Here is a 17,954-nt window from a genome sequence, read left to right as displayed (position 1 = left end):
AGCTGGCGCAAGGAGGGGAGGAAAAGCTGACCCATGTGTTGCTCCCGGTTCTGGCATGCCAAAAATCTGCTTTTATATGAGCATGTTCATAATGAACTGTGCCAGGAAACACATGGTTTGCTCGAGACATGAATGGGAGGTCTGTATGGGGCCCTGTGCTCACTGAGAGCCTCGCAGGGACAAAGAGCAGATGCCGCCGTGCACTGCTTGCTCTGTGGCAGTCTGCGTCCTGTGGGCTGCGGTGGATGGGGAGCAGAAGATGGGATCAAGGGGTACAAAGTGCTTGGCTGGTCCAGTGGTGGCAGAGAGGACAGGACAGGAGGCCAGGTGAGTGGTTTTACTTCGTGCTGCTCTTTGTGGCTCTCCTGGTCTGGAGGGGGCTGGCTTGCTGCTCTAGAGATGTAGCTGTTTGCAGTGAAGGCTGGGTTGGAAGGAGCCCAGGAACTGCAGGCAAGCAAAGTGCTGCTAATAGCTTAGGATGACAATTGTGGATGGGGATGAGAGAGAACAGGAGAGATAGATGAAGCCCATTGGGTCCCAGGTATCATGTGGACAGAGGGGCTGTGCAAGCTGTGCCTGGCTGCAGCAGGAAGAAAAGGCTGTCAGGGGAGAGTTGCAGTCCTGAGCATTAGCAGCACTTCAGTGTTGCTCCCTTGCAGGAAGTGCTGCCAAGTCTGCATGGGCTGAGCTGCCAGTGAGCAGTGCACACCCAGCACATGAGGAGTTAAACCTGCCTGCAGGCAGTGGAGCCTTGTTCTGACAGAGGGCTCAGCGAGTCCTCTGGACCAGCAAGCTCAGGATGCTCTAGCTCAGTGATTTCATTGCCCAGCCTTTGGAAGCAAGCCAGGGCTTGAACGCAGAGTTTGCTGCTCTTTGATCCAAGAGTGGCTCAAAGCAAAGCCTAAGCACTGGAGTCATTCCCGAGGACTTGGCAACTGAAGGAATTGCTGCCTGCAGACAATGGTGTTTAAGTTGCTCCTAAAGACAAGACCTGTTCGATAACGCTTTCTGGGAGCGTGTTACTGAAACATGTGAGAGGCCATAACACCATCCTTGCTGTGCCTTTTGTGGCCTTGGGATGGAGCACAGGTCATGGTCTTTTCTGAAAATGTGCCTATGGTTGCCTTTGACAGCACACTTCTGCTGTGTCTTTCTCAGAGAACACAGTGATAAATCAGTCCTGTGTTTGGGACATAGGACCTGAGTGTGAGCTTCTGTCTCTTCTGCTCTTTTCCTGCAGGGGCTGTCTTTCTTGTGGCCCTTAGCTCTGCCCCTGGGCTTGCAGGGAGCCAAGTCATCCTCCAAGCTGTGGTTCTGGTTTGTTGGTTTTGCTTGGGGTTAGCAGCAGCTAAAGATGCTGCTGAGGGATGCAGTGGCAGCTTCAAAGCAATGCTCTGCCTGTGTCTGCCTTGCCTTGTTACAGGTTTACAGAGCTGTGGCACTGCAATACGAGTGAGTGCATTAGCTCACCCAAATCCTCCTTTTCCTTAGTGGTTTCTCATCAAAGAGCAATAGCCTTTGCAGAGGCTTTGTTTCTTTGGTGGTCTGAGCAATGGCAGGGGCAGAAGCATAAAGGTCACAGTGTGGATATGGTGGGGTGGTGATGTGTTGGGAATGGATTCCAAGGGGTCTAAAAGCTGTCGCTGCCACCTTGCTTTGCTGAGGTTTGTTAACTAGCTGACATATCCAGAGTTGGTAGCTGAGTTAAAAAGTGGTGAAAAGGTCTCTTAAACCTGGTCTTTCAGTCTGAGTCTGAAGTGCTGCAGGCTGGGGATAGATTGAGGCTACTCCTGCTGTTCACCTCAGGTTAGTGGTGGGGTCTAGGGTATCTCTGGCCAGGTCACCCTTCTCTCTCCCAGCTGTATCCCTGGACTCCATTCTGCAGGAAAGTGCATTGTGTGTGATTGCTGCAAGGTGCCCAGGACCTTCCCTTAGGGAACTGCTGTGCTCCACAGGTGCTGCAAAGGGCCCTGCAGGTTTGGGGAGCCAGGGGGAGCAGGCTTCCCACCTGTGTCCTGCAGCAGTGCCTTCCCAGGGAACATGGCATCTTTGCTAACTATTAATGAAGATGGACAGGGAACAAATGTTTAGCAGTGTGTTACCAAGCTCTCTGTCTCATTAGGTGCTGAGCTGGTGGTGCAAATACATTCAGCTCCCACCTCAGGTCTGAGACTTGCACGCTTGTTGTACAGCCCCAGGAAGAGCTGGCTCCACAGTGGAGCTGGGACAGCTGTGAGCTCCTTGCTCTGACATGGGAGAATGTGACGTCCACTCTGCTTTCAGAGGCCAGACAGATGCTGGCCAGCCATGTCCTCTGCCAGAACAGCTGGCTGGGCCAGTTTTTGCAGCTGGCTGCTCCCATTGCATCCTGGTACTTCTGGGTCTTAGTTTTGTTTGTTTCCTGTAAGCCAGGTGTCCCCCTCCATAGCTGAGGCAGGGCTGAGGCCTCCTGCTGGCAGGGGAGAAGAGGAAGAGGATGGTTCCCTTTTGGGGAGAAAGGATGGATGCCATTTGGGTGCTCTGGGCTTTGCTGTCCTGGGCACTGGAGATGAATTGCAGATCCTCTAAACTGCTGTTCCAGGTGCAGAGCATTAAAGGAATTGCCTTGCACATCTGGCTGAGCTGACCCAGGGTGGATTTTGCTGAAGTGCTCCTGGAAGCAAGTCTGCAGAATAACGCTCCTGGGGCCTGGCTGGAGAGTGGGGCTGGGCTAGAAGCTGCAGAAGCACCGCAATGCTGGGCTTGCTTTCCAAACCAGGAAACCTTATACTTGCACAAAGCCCTCTCCCAAATCCCATTCCCATGCTTTTAGTTCCTTGTTTGGTTGCAAGCAGTTTTGGGATTACTCATATCCTGTGGTGTCTTAGAGGTTGGTAAACTCTTGGGTACGAAGTGAAATAGATCCTTTCCTTTTCCCTTTCTGTCTTTTGACCAGAGCTCTTTTAGTTTGGAGGAGCTGGTGCCCAGGAGCTGTGCACTGGGCATGCCTGGATGTGGGCAGTTTGGGGTTGATGGGAGCATGGATCTCCCACAGGGCTGGGGATGTAGAGCATTGCATTGTGCTTCCAGCTGCCTTGCCTGTTGGTCCCCCAGCAGGGCTGTAGGTGAGAGAGGTGACTGTGGACTCAGCAGGCATCTGAGGCTGTGCAGCAGCTGAAGGCTTTGTGGTTGAGGCTGCATTCCCAGGCAATGTCGTTAGGCAAGGAGACCATGATTTTTGGATTGTTTCAAGATGTAGGCAGCCTGGCCTGTCAGGCAGGGCAGGAGATGTGCTGCCTGGTCTCCCCAGCTTGCCCAGTTGCTCTGCAGTACCCAGATGGCCTTGGGCTACTGGAGTGTCCCCAGATGAGCCTGTGGGACTGGCACTGAGACATTAAAAAATGAATGGAAAACCCAGCTTGGGTCGAGGCCTGGCTTGTAATGTTGCCCCATGTCCTTGCAGCCTGGAAGATGACCATGGAGGTTTGGGCTTGGTGCCATGGCAGGGACTCACCAGGCAGCATCCCTGGTGCTCTCAGGCCTCTTGTATGGTGCCGAAGGTGGGGTACCTTCACTGCCAGGTGTGTCCAGGCTGTGCCAGGAGCACAGACCCCCTTGATGGCTGCAGCCCTAAATATAGCCTTAGAGAGGGCTGGTCTCCCAAGGGTGAGTCCTGACACCCCATACACTTTCTGGCTTTCACCAAAAGCCCAGCACCCCATGAAGGTCTGCAGTCCATGAGGTTGGAGCCTGTTGCCCAGATATGTCCATGGCACAGAATGGGGGGACAGTGTCCAGCCTCAGAGGGTGAGCATTGAGACACAGGGCTGGGCAGTTTGCTGCCAACTCCTTCCCCCAGAGCCCTACAATGTCTCTCTGTTTAGGGTATACCAAACCTGGTGCTTCTCAGGTGGGAAAAAGATGTGAGATCCCCCCAAAATTCCAGCCCCAGTTTCCCTATGCTAGCCCCCAGCTCTGCCATGGCTCCCCCAGATCCTTATTACTCTTTTGGTGCATTTTCTTACAGCTCTGGCTGATGAAAGGAGCAACACTGATGTATTTCACTCTTTTAGCTCTGGAGAGTGGTCCCAAAGACATTCCCAGCCTGTGCTGAGTCTGCTGCCACATCACTGTATTAATGCTGTGGCAGCCTTCGAGGGGCTTGGCTACCATGGGGCTGGGTCTCCTTTACCAGAGGTGTGGAGTCCTTTGCTTCCTGGCGATCCCATAGGATTGAAAACTTAGTCTGCAGAGCTCCAGACAACAGTGGCTGACTTCATAGGGTTGCTCACAAGTCTGCCCTGGATGTGGCTTTGTCAATTTTGTCACCCTGAAATGTTCTGCATGTGCTCAGGCTGGAGTCCGGCAATGGCTGAATCCTGTGGATATCCCAAGACAAAAAAGGGAATTGAGATACACTTGTTAGAAACTAGGACTGGTAATGCAGATGGTGTCACTGGTTTTCCTGGATAGCTGCTATTTGCCTCCTTAAATATATGAAATGAGTTTTGAGCAGGGGGTATCGCTGCCTGAAGGATGCTGTGTTCCTGCACTCAGATCTTTGCCGTAGGAATGATCTCAGAGCCAGGATGGGATCTGAGCCTGCTCTTCTCCCCATCCTTGTGCACCCTACAAGTGCATGTCCCCTCCCTGCAGATGATTTGCTTTGTGGCGTGTTATCTATTACCTCAACAGGGGGATTTTGCATTTCAATTAAGCATCCTTTGGGTAGCATACCACTGGGTGTTTTCAAGTGTGCTGCATTTCTAACATGTTTGTCCAGTCTGGCTGAAGCTTTCCTGAAAAGCTTTCTGTAGCCACAGTTGAGACGGTTTCAGGCCAGAAACATGTGTGGAGGGTTTCTTTTACTCCCAGCCCCGGGGTGGCCTGTGTCACATGCATATGCAGAGGCCGGGTGTTGGCCAGCACGCACATTTGGGACTGCTCCGTGCTGGCATTGGCTTTGCAGGACCAGCTGTGTTGCTGGGGGAGAGCTCTGCACTGACTCAGTCTTGCTAAGGCTGATGTGGTGTTGCTGGATGGTTTTTGGGGTGACTCTCACTAAGGGAAAAGAGTCATTTTGCTTTGTTCAGCAGCTCCCAGCAGTGTGTCCCAGCTGTGTGTCCCAGCCCAGATGAGCTCATGAAACCACAGCAGAAGCATGCTGTGGGAAGGTGTCCAGTCTGAGCTGGGGTTGCCTTTGCTCTCTCCTCTGGGGCAGCCTCCAGTGGCTGAGCCACACATGGCCATGGCTCTGCCACACAGGAGAGCTGGGAAGTCCTCCAGCTGCTGAGTGGAACAAACAGAGTCATTTTCCTTCTTTATTCAGCACAGGTGGAGATTGTTGGCTTTATACAGGTTTTACCCAAACTCCAGCATAGTGGCATCCCACACAGTAGCCCTCTCCTTAGACAGCTTCCTTGAGCCTTTGTCCCAAAAGCCCAGGAGGTGGAGGGGGGATGCATGGACCCTGCTGACTGCAGCCCTTTCCTGGGCCAGGGTAGTACAGCTGTAAGCAGCAAGTGCAGCAGTTCCCGCCTCCGAATGCTGGGCTCTGCTGCTCTGGGTTGAAGTACTGTGAAAAGCTGTGTCCAGCTCTGGGCTTCTGATGTCTTCCATCCCAAAACTATCTAGACCACATCTAGCTGCTACTGGTCTTTCCTTGCAGCCCAAACCTGATACATGGTTGGGACAATGGTTTCCAGTATGTGTAGCCAATTCACCAGTGGCACCTTGGATGCTACTGTCAGAACAAAACACAAGTTTATGGCTCTTGCTGCACTTTAACGTTTATTTATCCCAGTTTGCCTTGACACCTGTTCTCATGAGATGTTCTGATTTGAAATGGTTGTGTCCATTTCCCTAGCATGGAAAACAACAACATAAATAGTTCCTCCTGTTTCACCAGGGAGCTGGATCCCAGTGTTTCCTGACACTTGGTAAAATCCCTGCTTCCCATGTGGGACTTGTGCCAAGCCTTCATCATGTCCTCTGTCCACAGAGCCATGTCCTCCTGCCTGAACATGGAGGATGGTGAAGCAGCAGGATGCATGTGATGAGGCAGCTAGAGCTGTCAGATGGTCAGTGCTGAGTAAAGTGCAGTTGTGCTGTGAGCGACGGGGTGACAGCAGCTCTGCTGCTCTTTGGTGCTGTATTGGTAATGCCGATGATTTAACGCTAGAAGCACATGTAATTGAAAATACAATATCTTAATACCCTAATGGTCTACACCTTTGGAGAGAGTTGCCTCATCACAAACTCCAGCACGAGCATGACCAGTAGGCTGAAGCTCCCAAGAGCAGAACAAATCCATCTACTTCATGAGTTTTCTTTATGCACCCTGCTACCTTGCACGTGCTTTGTACCATACAGGTATGGTTTGATGGACATATGGCTGGTGTCCTGAGGCATGTCTGGAGAAAATAACAGACCTGGCTCCTGTAGGTTCAAACCTGAGTGGATTTGACTGTTCTGTTCCCCTTTCCTCCTGCCTGTCTGACCCAGCAGCCTGTTCTGGCATGAGCTCAGCTCCTGATGCTCTGGAGCTTTTAGGCTGTTGAGCACATGGCTGTATTTGAGTGAGGCTGGGTGGTTGCTGCCTTGCTGAGTGCTCTCAGTGAGACAGATCTGATGTGACTCATATTCCTGCACGTTGTATCACCTTGAGGCATGTGTTCATCTCATGTTCATGAGACAGCTGTCACAGACTGATGGATAGTCCCTACCTTTAGGGGATGGAACTGGCCATGGAAACTTCACTGGACGTGCTGACCCTTGGAGCACAGCATGTTGATGGGACCCAGGAAAATGGGACTTTGGTCACGGTCAGCAGCTCTGTCACCCAGGCCACAGGGGGTCAGTCTGTGGCTACTCCTGGTGACCTTAAGTTCTGTGGGTGCAGTTGACAAGTGATGTCAACCCAAGAGCTGTGGGACTTCACCTGGCTGAGGGCAGTCGTTAGGGGATGTTGCCTGCACACCAAAGTCAATGGCTTGATGGGATGCTGAAGGTGGAAAGCCAGGCTGCAGCGATGTCCACATCCTAGACCCTGCGGAATGTTGTTGTGCACTGCTGTTCTGTGACCTCCCAACTCCTTGCTGCCTCCTTCCCAATGGCTTTTTGGGGATGACTGAAAATTAGAATTGTACCCACAGTCACACCTTGCAAGGGCTGCAGGCAGAAAAGACCTCTGGGCTCTGGACTACAGTTTGGTGTGTCCTAGTGTCTTTGGGAAGAGGCTTCTGTGGTTTTCCCAGTGGGAGGACTTTGTTGCTCTCTCTGGCTGGACTATGGGGAAAGGTTTTTAGCAGATACAGGCCGAGGTGCCCCTGCTCCTCGATGTGTTTGGAGCTGGGGGTTTGGAGCCTCATCCTGTATGAGTACCTGTGTCTGTGCCGTGCTGTTGCTGTGAGTGGGGGAGCTCGGACCAGCCCTGCTGGAAGTGTGTGGCTGACACCAGGGTGCCCGTGAGCAGCTTTGCTTGGCCCCTGCACTTTGTAGCAAGCTCCAAAGGCTTTCCAGCATGGGAAGGGCTCTTGTGGCTTTCTGGAATTTGGTGGTCTTCAAAACATCTCTTTTGGAAAAGGCTTTCTTACCCCTAGCTCTGACTGACTGAGATGTGTTGTCAAACTGTATCCCTTCACCAGGCTTTTATGCAAAGGAGGATGTGGCTGAGTGTCCAAAGAGGAGTTGCCTTTCCTTCAGCTGGGCTTGGATCCTGTTCATGTAACTTGTCCAGGCGGCCACTTTCTGAGGCTGTTTCTCTTGCAGTGATGAGAACACGCTGGTTTTGACCACGTTCTTGTTCATCTTCACTCTAAGATGCTCGAAATCTGGCTGACTTGGCTCCTCTCCCTGCAGAGCATGGTGCTGGGAACAGAGTCCAAGAGCCATCGTCATGTGCTGAATTGCTCTTTGTCTGCTCCCCTTGCTTTTGCAGCTGGTAACCGGAGCAGAGCGCCTGCACGGCTGGCTGTGGGCAGGCGGCAGCCAGATTTGGGAATGTGCGAGCGCGGTCCCTCAGCAGCCATGCCAGGCACTGCCTAGGGAAGCACTGGCTGCTCTGTCCCCAGGACCCCCAGCTCTTGGGTGGGCCTTAGTGTGTCAAGCAGGGCTCTTTGGGGTTTCCATCGCTGTAGAGCGATCCTTCCAGCCCCTCAGGCCACTACCAGACCCTGAGGACAGCTATTGCAATTTGTCATTTCCGCTTCTACTTGTGAGTGGGCTGAGTCACCACACAAGTTTGTGGTGTCCCTGTTGCATCCTCTTGTGCTGTGTTTATTCACACAGACAATCCCTGTTCCACACCAGTGTTTCTCTGGGTAATTTCTGGGGATGGGGAGGTGAGGCAGAGACATAGTCTCAAGGAGAGGGACTTTGAGGAAAACCTAGAAACAGCCTATGGGTATTTCTGATCAGGGGCAATCTTGATGCAAGGCCAGAAGTTAGGACGCATCCCAAAAAACAGGACAAGAAGACCTCAAAGAAACATCTGAACTGCCCAGGAAGCTGCTTGCTCTCCAGGATTTTGGTGACTGACTTCCTGGCTCATACACTGCAAGACACCTCTCTGTTCAGGCTGGAAGTGTGACACTCAGTAGTGGGTCAGGGGAGCTCCCTCTTAATGTCCCTGGCCCCAGGGAGCAGAGGGCTCTCTTGGCTGTGGCAAGCTCAGGCATCCCTGTTCCAGTGATTGCTGTGGACAGGCTTAAAGCAGCTGTGCTGGCATCCCAGCATAGATCTGTTAAAACTCTGAATTAGTTTTGACAGATGTGATTTGGGATATGTTTCTCCTGACATGGCTCGGAGTGTCTGGAGACCCTTGAGAACGACATGTGCTTACCTGATCTGTTCTCCTTCCCTTGCTCTAAACATGCCCTCCCTTTTCTGTCCTGCAGCCGTGGGGACTCAGGCAAGCATCCTTTTCACGAAAGAGCCGTACTCCCAGGATGCCCTGCACGGCCGCAGCGCCATCCTCCGCTGTGAGGTGAAGGAGCCGGCGGACGTGGAGTTCGAGTGGCTGCAGAATGGGCTTCCTGTTCAGGACACGGAGCAGCGCTTCAAGGAAGGCAGCAACCTCCAGTTTGCTGCCGTGGATCGGCACCGGGATGCCGGGGTCTTCCAGTGCCTGGCGAGGAACGTGCTCACCGGGGAGGAGGCGCGCACGGCCAACGCGTCTTTCAACATCAAGTGTGAGCATGGGGTGAAGGCAGCCAGGCACACGCTGCAGCCTGGTGCTGCCCACTGTGCACAGGGAAAAGCACCCTCTTGGGAGGGCCCGAGGCTGGAAACAGTTTTTCCAGGCTGTCTGCCAATGCTTGTGTGGGTCAGACAGGGATCGGACAGCTTGGACTGCTCAAGTAGGATCCCTCTCCATCTACCATGTCCATCATGCCCTGTAGACCTCTTGTGTCTTCTGGTGTCCCCAAGGCTGTCAGAGATGCTGTCTCCTGCTGCTTTTCCCGTTTATGCTGCATTACTGCAGCAAGTGTGTCCTGGGCACTGCAGGTCCTTTCAGAACTCACCTTATCCCTCAGAGAACAGCTGCACAGGGCAAAGTGGGATCTCTGCAGTGTGGGTGTCTTTACTCCACGCTGGCTTGAGGGCATATGTATCTCTAAGCATGCTTGTGCCCTTGCTGCCTCCTCTGGTTATCGGGGAGTCCAGTAACCACCACGTGGGCTCTGTAGGTTTGGAGAGCCAGCTGTGTTGGTATTCTTTGGTCCCACAGGGATTGAGACAGGCAGTGTGGTTCTGAAGCAGCCGGCCAACGTAGCTGAGATCCAGCCCTCCTCCACAGTGGTGCTGCGGTGTCACATCGATGGCCACCCACGGTAAGGGTTGCCTCCTGAGGAGTGGACCCTGCCAGGGGCCCCTGCACCTTGGCTGTGTGGTCTTTCTCTCTCTCTCTATCCCTCTCCCTCTCCCCCGCCACCTTTTTCTTTCTCCTCCTGCCCCACCTCCCCTCCTCTCTCCTGCAAGAATTCAGTAGAGTCAGGGAAGGCGAAAGGCAGGATTGAGCCTGTGGCTGAGCACCGTGGGAGAAGGCAAACGGCTTCCCCAGAGCCGCGTAGCGAGGAGCACAGTAAGGATGGGCTGTCACAGTCCAGTTGCTGAGCTGCTTGGTGTGCTGCAGTCACTCTCCGTCGCTTCCCAGTCGTGTCCCGTCCACTTGGCTGCATGTCTCATGGCTTCGTGTCTGTGTCGGGGCCAGCAGCGGGGACGGAGAGCCAGGGAAATGGGCCATCTCTGGGCTGTCTCCTCCGCACACCAGCTCTCGGGGCAGCCCTGACGGTGCCGTGCCGCCGGTCACCTGCTTGCCCCTGTCTTGCAGTCCCACGTGGCAGTGGTTTCGGGATGGCAGCCCCCTCCCGGAGGGCCGCAGCACCTACTCTGTCAGCAACAAGGAGCGGACACTGACCCTGCAGAGCGCCAGCCCCGATGACAACGGGCTCTACTACTGCTGCGCCCGCAGTGCCGTCGGCTTCGTCTGCAGCCAGAACAACTTCACACTCAATGTCATCGGTGAGTCGTGTCCCAGCTGTTCCACTGCCCTGCTCACAGCCTCCTCTCTGCTGCAGGACAGGAGCCAGGCTGCAGGGGAACTGCAGGCTAGTGGGACTTTCCTCTGTGCAGAGCCTCTGGCCAGACTCAGACCTGACAAATCCTGGCCAGGTTGGAACCCAGCCCTGTCTGCAGGTGTTAATTTGCCCCTGTGTCCTTCTGGAGCAGATTTATGCTGTCTTCTCTTATAATGGTGCACCCTGGATGCTGTAGGTGCTTCTGGTTTTGCTAATATCAGTGCCGTGTGGGTAGATGCCCTGTTGGCCTTTGGAGGCAAGACCCAAGGAGGGCAGGAATTGTTGACATTAGAGGGGTATTTGGAACTGAACAAGGGAATTTGCAGTCCAGTGACAGCTTTGATCTGTTTGCTAGGAACCAGGGCCTTGCTGGGAGCAAGTTCCTCTCTCACCCTCCTGTGATCTCTGCCATTGCAGATGAGAGCTTTCCTCAGGCAGTGATTGCCCCACAGGACCTCATCGTGACCAAGAATGAAGAGGCCATGTTCAACTGCCAGTTTGCAGCTGTGCCTCCTCCTACACAGGAATGGCTCTTTGAAGACAACCCCATCACCAACAGATCCAAGTAATAGGGACCCCAGTGATGTGGGCAGGGCTGGGAGGAGAGGGGCACTGTGTTCCAGAAGAGAGAGGTCAAACCCTGTCTGTACACGAGGGCAAGCATGCAACATCAGAGTGGCCGTGGGGATCGGTTTCTCAGCTTGGCTGGGTTAGGTTTAGCAGGGACTTGGTCCCTGTGCATGGCATTTATCTGAACAGGACTCAGGGACGAGTTTGTCCTCACATGAGTCTGTGGGGCTGTCAGTTCTAGATGCCCATGCGTGATGGCCCCACAGTTAGGGATGTCTCTCAGCCCCAGATGTGGTGATTCTATGGAGCCAGGGAAGCTCAAGCTCCTGACACCCACTTGGGGCAATTCACAGTCAGGGATGTGTCCCAGTACCCGATGCCAGCACGCGGTGATTCCCAGACTGGGGAACACATCCCAGCCCCCAACATCTGCACAGCAGTCACTGGGCCTGTGGCTCTCTTGCTCTTCCATGTAAAAGTGCATGGTGATCCCCAGAGCCAGGAGTGTTTCTGAGCCCCAGAGAGCCTAAGCATGGGCAGTCTGAAGAGCAGGGACAGTGATCCCGCAGCCAGGATGTGTCTCCGCCAGACTCTGGAAGGCAGGCAGTGCCATCTGGGTGCCAGCTGCCCTCGGCCTGGCAGCCCCCGGGCGCCACCTTGTGTCCCCTGCCCCTTCTCCTGGCTCCATGTGCTCTCAGAACTGGCTCATGCTTGGTGATGCATTTTTTGGTGGGAGCCAGCTCTTCACCAAGAGTAAGACTTGTATGAGCTCATTTCCTCCATGAAGAATGTGTCCCAACCATCTCCTTGTTTATGTGTGCTGGGAAGCTATGGCTTGGCACCCTCGTGGTTTCGCGGGCTCATGCAGGACATTTCAGCGCTGTGGCTCTGGCCCATGTCCTGCAGAGATGCCCACTGAGCCCTTCCTCTCCCCACGTGCCCAGGACCACCGTGTTTGCCAATGGCTCCCTGCTGATCACCCAGGTGAGGGCTCGCAGCACCGGTGTCTATAAGTGCGTTGGCCGTGGGCAGAGGGGGAAAACTCTGGTGCTGAAGGCAACTCTGCGGCTGGCAGGTGAGGTCCTGGGGCTGGTGACAGGGTGGGCGGTGGGTCCCAGAGTTCCAGTGTCACTCTGGAGCTCTGTGATGATACAGCAGTGGGTCAGTACATGAAATGATTCATCCTTGCTGCCTGGATGAGGGGAGCAAACAGAGTTTGTGTGCTCTCTCCTTTAAATGGTGCCTCCCATGTGAATGATGGTGCTGGTGGGTTGGCTATACACGTTCCTGCCCTCTTTGAGCCCTGTTGTCTCTTGCTTCTCTCAGAGATCGAAGACATGGCACCCTTCTCCCCGAAGGTGTTGACAGCAAACCAGGGGCATCGCGTGTTCTGCACTGCCCCGCAGGGCATACCCACACCCCAAGTCTGGTGGGAGAGAAACCAGGAACGAGTTCCCACTGCTGGCCGGGTGTACCAAGAGGCAGAGCAGCTCATTTTCACCAGTATCACCGAGATGGATGCAGGGATCTACACGTGCCATGCTGCCAACAAGGCTGGAGAGAAGAAACAGGAGCTGAGCATCACTGTGGCTAGTAGGAAACTTTCTGAAAAGGGTGGGAGCAGAAGAGGGGCTGGATAGGGGGTTGGGGTGAGCTGGGCAGCATTGCTCATCACCTCACTGATACAGAGAGGTGCCTCTCATGGCTGGCTGCACACTACCTGCGTGTTCTGCACTGCTGCTGGCCAGAGGGGTGGTGAGTGGCCCTTTGTAACCCCTTGCCTTCATGCCCAGCGGTACCCAAATGGGTGGAGATGCCCAAGGACAGCCAGCTGGAGGAGAGCAAGCCAGGATACCTGCACTGCCTCAGCAAGGCCTCCCTGAAACCCACTGTCACCTGGTACCGCAACGGCGTCTCCATTTCTGAGGTGAGGCAACAAGGCAAATCCCTGCCCCTCATGGGCACTTCTGCTGGGCACCTGCTCTGCTGCTGCTGTTTCTCACCTTGTTCCTAGGCCCAGCATCCCTGTCACCCCCACTTTAGCCACATTCCTGGCATTAGCTCCGTCCTACTGATGTGTGGGTGCACAGTTAGCTGTCTCTTCCCACTTGAGTGGCAATAAGCCCTGTGCTTTTGGGGCAGTGGCAGGAGAAAGGTCCCTGCAGCCTCTCTCAGTTCTTCATGTGGGTCTCAGCAGGGATGCGTTTATCTGAAGCGTGGCGTGGCATGTGGAGTGTCAGCAGTGCCACAAGTGAGGGCTAATCCCAGGGCTGCTGACAGTGTCATTTCTGCCCTGCTCCTTCCCCCGCTCCGGGCAGGACTCGCGGTTTGAGATCTCGGAGAACGGGACGCTGCGCATCAACAACGTGGAGGTGTACGATGGGACCATGTACAAGTGTGTGAGCAGCACCCCGGCAGGCAGCATCGAGGGATACGCGCGGGTGCACGTGCTGGGTATGCTGACAGTGCCTCACGCTCTGCTCTTGTGGGTGCAGGGGTGATACCTCCAGCTCCAGGGTCTCCTGTGGCTGAGGGGGAGCCTAAACATCACCTCTGTCTGCTGCAGAGAAGCTGAAGTTCACCCCACCGCCTCAGCCGCTGCAGTGCATGGAGTTTGATAAGGAGGTCACAGTGTCCTGCTCAGCCACGGGCCGGGAAAAACCCACCATCCAGTGGACCAAGACAGGTCAGGGGGATTTGGTTGTGATACGCCTGCTCCTTACCTGGGGCACTAGGGACTCTGCATTGTCCCACCTCCAGCGTGGGTGAAGCAGCAGTGTGGCCCAGTGTGGCACTGCACGACGGCTGCATCCGTCCTCTTGTGCCCCGCAGATGGGAGCAGCCTGCCATCCCACGTGAGCCACAATGCCGGCATCCTGTCCTTCCACAAGGTGAGCAGGAGCGACTCGGGGAACTACACGTGCATCGCCTCCAACAGGCCGCAGGGCGAGATCCGTGCCACCGTGCAGCTCGTGGTAGCAGGTGAGGGTGTTTCCTGCTGTGCTGGGTTTGCCTGGGTGGCACCTGGCGTGCCCCTGCAGAGAAAGCAATGTCTGGCCTGGCCCCGAGCTGTGTCCCATGGCACTTGAGTGTCCAGTTTGTCAGTGCTTTGTATACAGCCTGAGAGGGCACGTGCCACTGTGCCAGTGCTGGCTGTGCTCCCTTGTGGGAGCTTAGCACCATTCCCAGGAGCTGACAGCGTCTGTGTTGGCCTCTCTGCCTTCAGTTTACGTCACCTTCAAGCTAGAGCCAGAGCCCACGACGGTGTACCAGGGCCACACGGCCATGTTCCAGTGCCAGGCAGAGGGGGATCCCGTACCGCACATCCAGTGGAAAGGGAAGGACAAGATTTTGGATCCCGGCAAGCTCCTGCCCAGGTAAACAGCCTCCATTCCAAGCTGACGTGTGGCACAGCTGGACATTCCCAAGCCTGCCCAGTACAAGGGTGTCAGTGGTGCAGTCCTGGGTTCCCAGCTTGGTGGGCACATAATTGACTCCACGTGCCAGGACCTGGACTCCCCTAGCCCCAGCTTTTCTATTTCTGCTACAGCCTGCCAAGCTGTGATTGAGCTGCAGTCATGTGTTTTTAAGCTTTGCACAGCCTGAGATGGAAGCTGGTGGCAGTGGGGATATGGGGCTGAGGCATCCTGGGGAGATGGAAGCTGGTGGCAGTGGGGATATGGGGCTGAAGCATCCTGGGGAGATGGAAGCTGGTGGCAGTGGGGATATGGGGCTGAGGCATCCTGGGGAGGTGGGGCTGCAGGTGCCCCAAGCCTGCCTCTGTGCTCTGGTGTTTGCAAAGAGCTCTGTGTGTGTGGTTGGCAGGATTCAGATCATGCCCAATGGCTCCTTGGTGATCTACGACGTCACCACCGAGGACTCTGGAAAATACACTTGCATCGCTGGCAACAGCTGCAACATCAAGCACCGTGAAGCCTTCCTGTATGTTGTTGGTAAGGAAGGTGCCCAGTGTCGGGACATGATCTCCTGGAATCCCTGGCAATTCTAGGTCCTGCTTCTGGTGCTGGCCATGCCTGCCAGGTAGTCAAAGCAGCATCCCCACTGGAATGCAGCACAGTGTGCTGTGGGATGTGCCCAGCGTGCTGTGGCTGGGTGAGGAGGTGGCCACAGCAGTGGGTAGGGGGTTGGGGCTTTTCACATCCCTCCAGCACATTCCTGAGCAGGATTTGGGAAATCCCTCTGCACCCCCATGTTGTTGGATGCTCTCTGCCCCGCAGACAAGCCAGCAGCAGAAGAGGATGAGGGACCTGGTAGCCACACACCCTACAAGATGATCCAGACCATTGGGCTCTCAGTGGGGGCAGCTGTTGCCTACATTATTATCGTGCTGGGGCTGATGTTCTACTGCAAGAAGCGGAGAAAAGCCAAGAGGCTGAAGAAGCACCCAGAGGGCGAGGAGCCTGAAATGGAGTGTCTGAACGGTGAGGCCGGTACGCCTGACAGTGGGGGCTTCACTGCTGGCCCCCTGTCCCTGTGCTGGAGGGGCTGAGGGACAGGGAGCTCCCAGGGCATGGGGACAGCTCCTAACCCATGGTCTCTCGCTCCTGTTTTTGGCTGGTGGCAGAGACCTGCTGCCAGGTGAGAAATAGGCAAGTTAGTGTGAAACCTGAACCCCAGCCTCACACTGAGGCCATCTCTGTCTGCTGAGTTATGTATCACTCCTGCAGCCAGTACCTGCATGTGGGATCACATGTGGGATCCCTTCCTGGGGGAGGGAAGGATCCCTATTGCAATGCAGTGAAATAGTAGTACTCTGCTGGCCTCTTCAATTCACAGTTCAGCAGCTCCTGGTGCTGGAGGGAAGATGTTTCCCTGAACTCACTCTGTTATTTCCACTGGGGACTTGTAAGTGGTGGGGTGCAGTTGAGTTTGCTGTCCCTAATTCCCTGGATCTCCCCCTACATACTCCCCATAAATGCAGGTGTTCCCCCTTCCAGTTCTCCAGCACACAGCCATGTCCTGATCATGTGCAAGTTGCTTTGAGGGCCTGGCAAAACATAACTGCTGGGTTTGCCTCCTGGTTTTCTCTTTGCATTGGCACTTTGAACAGAGCCAAACTTCCAGAAGACAAGTCTGGCTGTGAGGAACCTCCTAGGAGCAGGGTTTGCAGGAGCATCTCTGCAGCTTTGTGCTCTGCATCTGTCACCACTGTGAGCTCTTTCTGTGGACAAGTCACAGGTAGCTCACCTGTACCAGCAGGCTCTGGCCAGCATCCTCTTCCTGGGAAAGGATTTCTTTTGATCTTTTTTGAGGTGGTCTCAGATTTTTATCTTGGCCTGTCTTTATTACATTTCTCTTCTGCTAGAGTTTGCCTCTTCTTATTCCCTTCATTTGGAACCAGTTTAGCTGCCAGGTGCATCCTCACTCTTGCAGGCAGACCCAGCTTGCCAGATATCTACACTCCTTTTTGGTACTTCCGTAGTCTCTCTGGAGAAGTGGTTTGTGTTTGCTATCAGCTCTGGTGGAGTCGTTCCATTCACCACAGTCTTCAAAGATCTGACTCTCTGCCTCTTTTTGATGTGGTTCCTCGTTAGCTGGGTGACTCAAAGTATTTCAGCACCTACCTCAGTACCTACAAGTGCTGCCTGGCCCAGCTGACTTTTCCAGTGTCCTCAGAGTCCAGACAGATTTGACCTCCCCATGGACCTGCAGTGGATCTTTCCTACGGATTTCCTATAGATCAGTGCACTCCTAACCATCCAGTTACCTTCCAAGGTCACGTCATTGGTGTGCCACATCCTCTATAATGAGAGCTTGCCCTCAGTATCCCTGTCTGACTGTGCTCCTTTTTTTTTTGGTGAATACAGATACAGCATTTGGGGAGGTTCATGGCTATGGGGACTGATTTCTGTGCTGATGTCTCTAGGGCAGCATGGCTGTGTCTGTTTCTCCAGGAGATGCTCAGGTGTTGCAGGCAGGTGGGCAAAGCAGGCAGCTTCTTTACACTTGGTTCCCCTTTGCTGCAGCTGGATACATAATGAAGCTTCCTGTCCTTTTTTTGTTATCAACTGACTTGTCCAAGCTCTGTGAAACATGGGAATGTCTGTTCTCAAAAGTGTCTCTTGTTGCTGCCTGCTGGTGCTGTCTCTCAGTGGCAGCACACTCACTCTGCAGCCTTCAGGATTTTTTTGGCACGGTTGCAGTGGTCATCTTGTGTTATCCTCTTGGCTTCAAGCTTGTAGTCTTGAGACACGATTAGTCATGAGCACAGACAGCACAGGGTCAGACAGTCCTGCTGATAATGAGTGTAAAAGCAAGGAGAGGGTAAGGAGCATCCAGCTTTGATTTATAGGATAAGTGGTGTTTTTTCGCTTTTGTCTTTGCAAATCTTACTCCACCGTGTGAGAGTAGACAGCTATCAGTGGCTGTGGCTCTGAAGTCAGCATATCTCAGTGTTCCCAGCTCCAGTCCTACCTGTGACAAAGCCATGGTCCCTGTCACGGTGGCCAGACCTGCTGAGGATGTGCTGGTACCTGTCTTGCACAGGTGCACTGTAAGCAGGCATGCACACACACTGCAATACAACAACCTGTGATGGAAACTACAGGCAGTGGGAATCCTGCTGGGTTAAGTCTTAATTTTATGGTTTCCTTTTGTGTGGCTGTTTGCCTAGTGGTTGTAGCAGGAGCAGCTGAAATGGAGTGTGCACAGTAGTACAGAGTGATGCTGCAGGTGTGGGAGCGACCCTCGCTCAGGGTTGTGCCCTGCTTTAAATTCCAACTCCTGCCTTCATCTTATGGAAGGTACTGCTTCCTAGTAACCAGGTCTGATCCAAGCAATAAATGCCTTCAGAATCAAGGTTTG

The 17,954-nt window shown here is 54.2% G+C and overlaps 1 protein-coding gene across 2 annotated transcripts in view; it reads left to right on the top strand.

Moving 5' to 3' along the window:
* Positions 1 to 230: 230 nt before the first annotated feature.
* Positions 231 to 17,954, top strand: part of PTK7 (protein tyrosine kinase 7 (inactive)) — a 21,273-nt gene continuing 3,549 nt past the window's right edge. Inside the window, exons 1-14 of one of the 2 annotated variants that reach the window (XM_017742446.1) lie at positions 231 to 327; positions 8,877 to 9,170; positions 9,710 to 9,812; positions 10,313 to 10,503; positions 10,977 to 11,124; positions 12,074 to 12,204; positions 12,456 to 12,722; positions 12,923 to 13,056; positions 13,448 to 13,583; positions 13,696 to 13,815; positions 13,962 to 14,111; positions 14,356 to 14,506; positions 14,955 to 15,082; positions 15,368 to 15,571. In XM_017742446.1, coding sequence (XP_017597935.1) covers positions 246 to 327; positions 8,877 to 9,170; positions 9,710 to 9,812; positions 10,313 to 10,503; positions 10,977 to 11,124; positions 12,074 to 12,204; positions 12,456 to 12,722; positions 12,923 to 13,056; positions 13,448 to 13,583; positions 13,696 to 13,815; positions 13,962 to 14,111; positions 14,356 to 14,506; positions 14,955 to 15,082; positions 15,368 to 15,571 — 2,239 coding nt within the window. In that variant the 5' untranslated portion in view covers positions 231 to 245. Of the gene's footprint in view, positions 328 to 8,876; positions 9,171 to 9,709; positions 9,813 to 10,312; positions 10,504 to 10,976; positions 11,125 to 12,073; positions 12,205 to 12,455; positions 12,723 to 12,922; positions 13,057 to 13,447; positions 13,584 to 13,695; positions 13,816 to 13,961; positions 14,112 to 14,355; positions 14,507 to 14,954; positions 15,083 to 15,367; positions 15,581 to 17,954 lie in introns of both variants that reach the window. The other variant, XM_017742445.1, reaches the window with a different exon arrangement.

Source organism: Corvus brachyrhynchos, unplaced genomic scaffold, assembly GCF_000691975.1.
Source record: "Corvus brachyrhynchos isolate BGI_N302 unplaced genomic scaffold, ASM69197v1 scaffold2718, whole genome shotgun sequence".
NCBI classification, from domain to species: Eukaryota; Metazoa; Chordata; class Aves; order Passeriformes; family Corvidae; genus Corvus; species Corvus brachyrhynchos.
The sequence above is the reverse complement of the archived record's forward strand: the minus strand, read 5'-3'. Positions and strand labels throughout refer to the sequence as shown.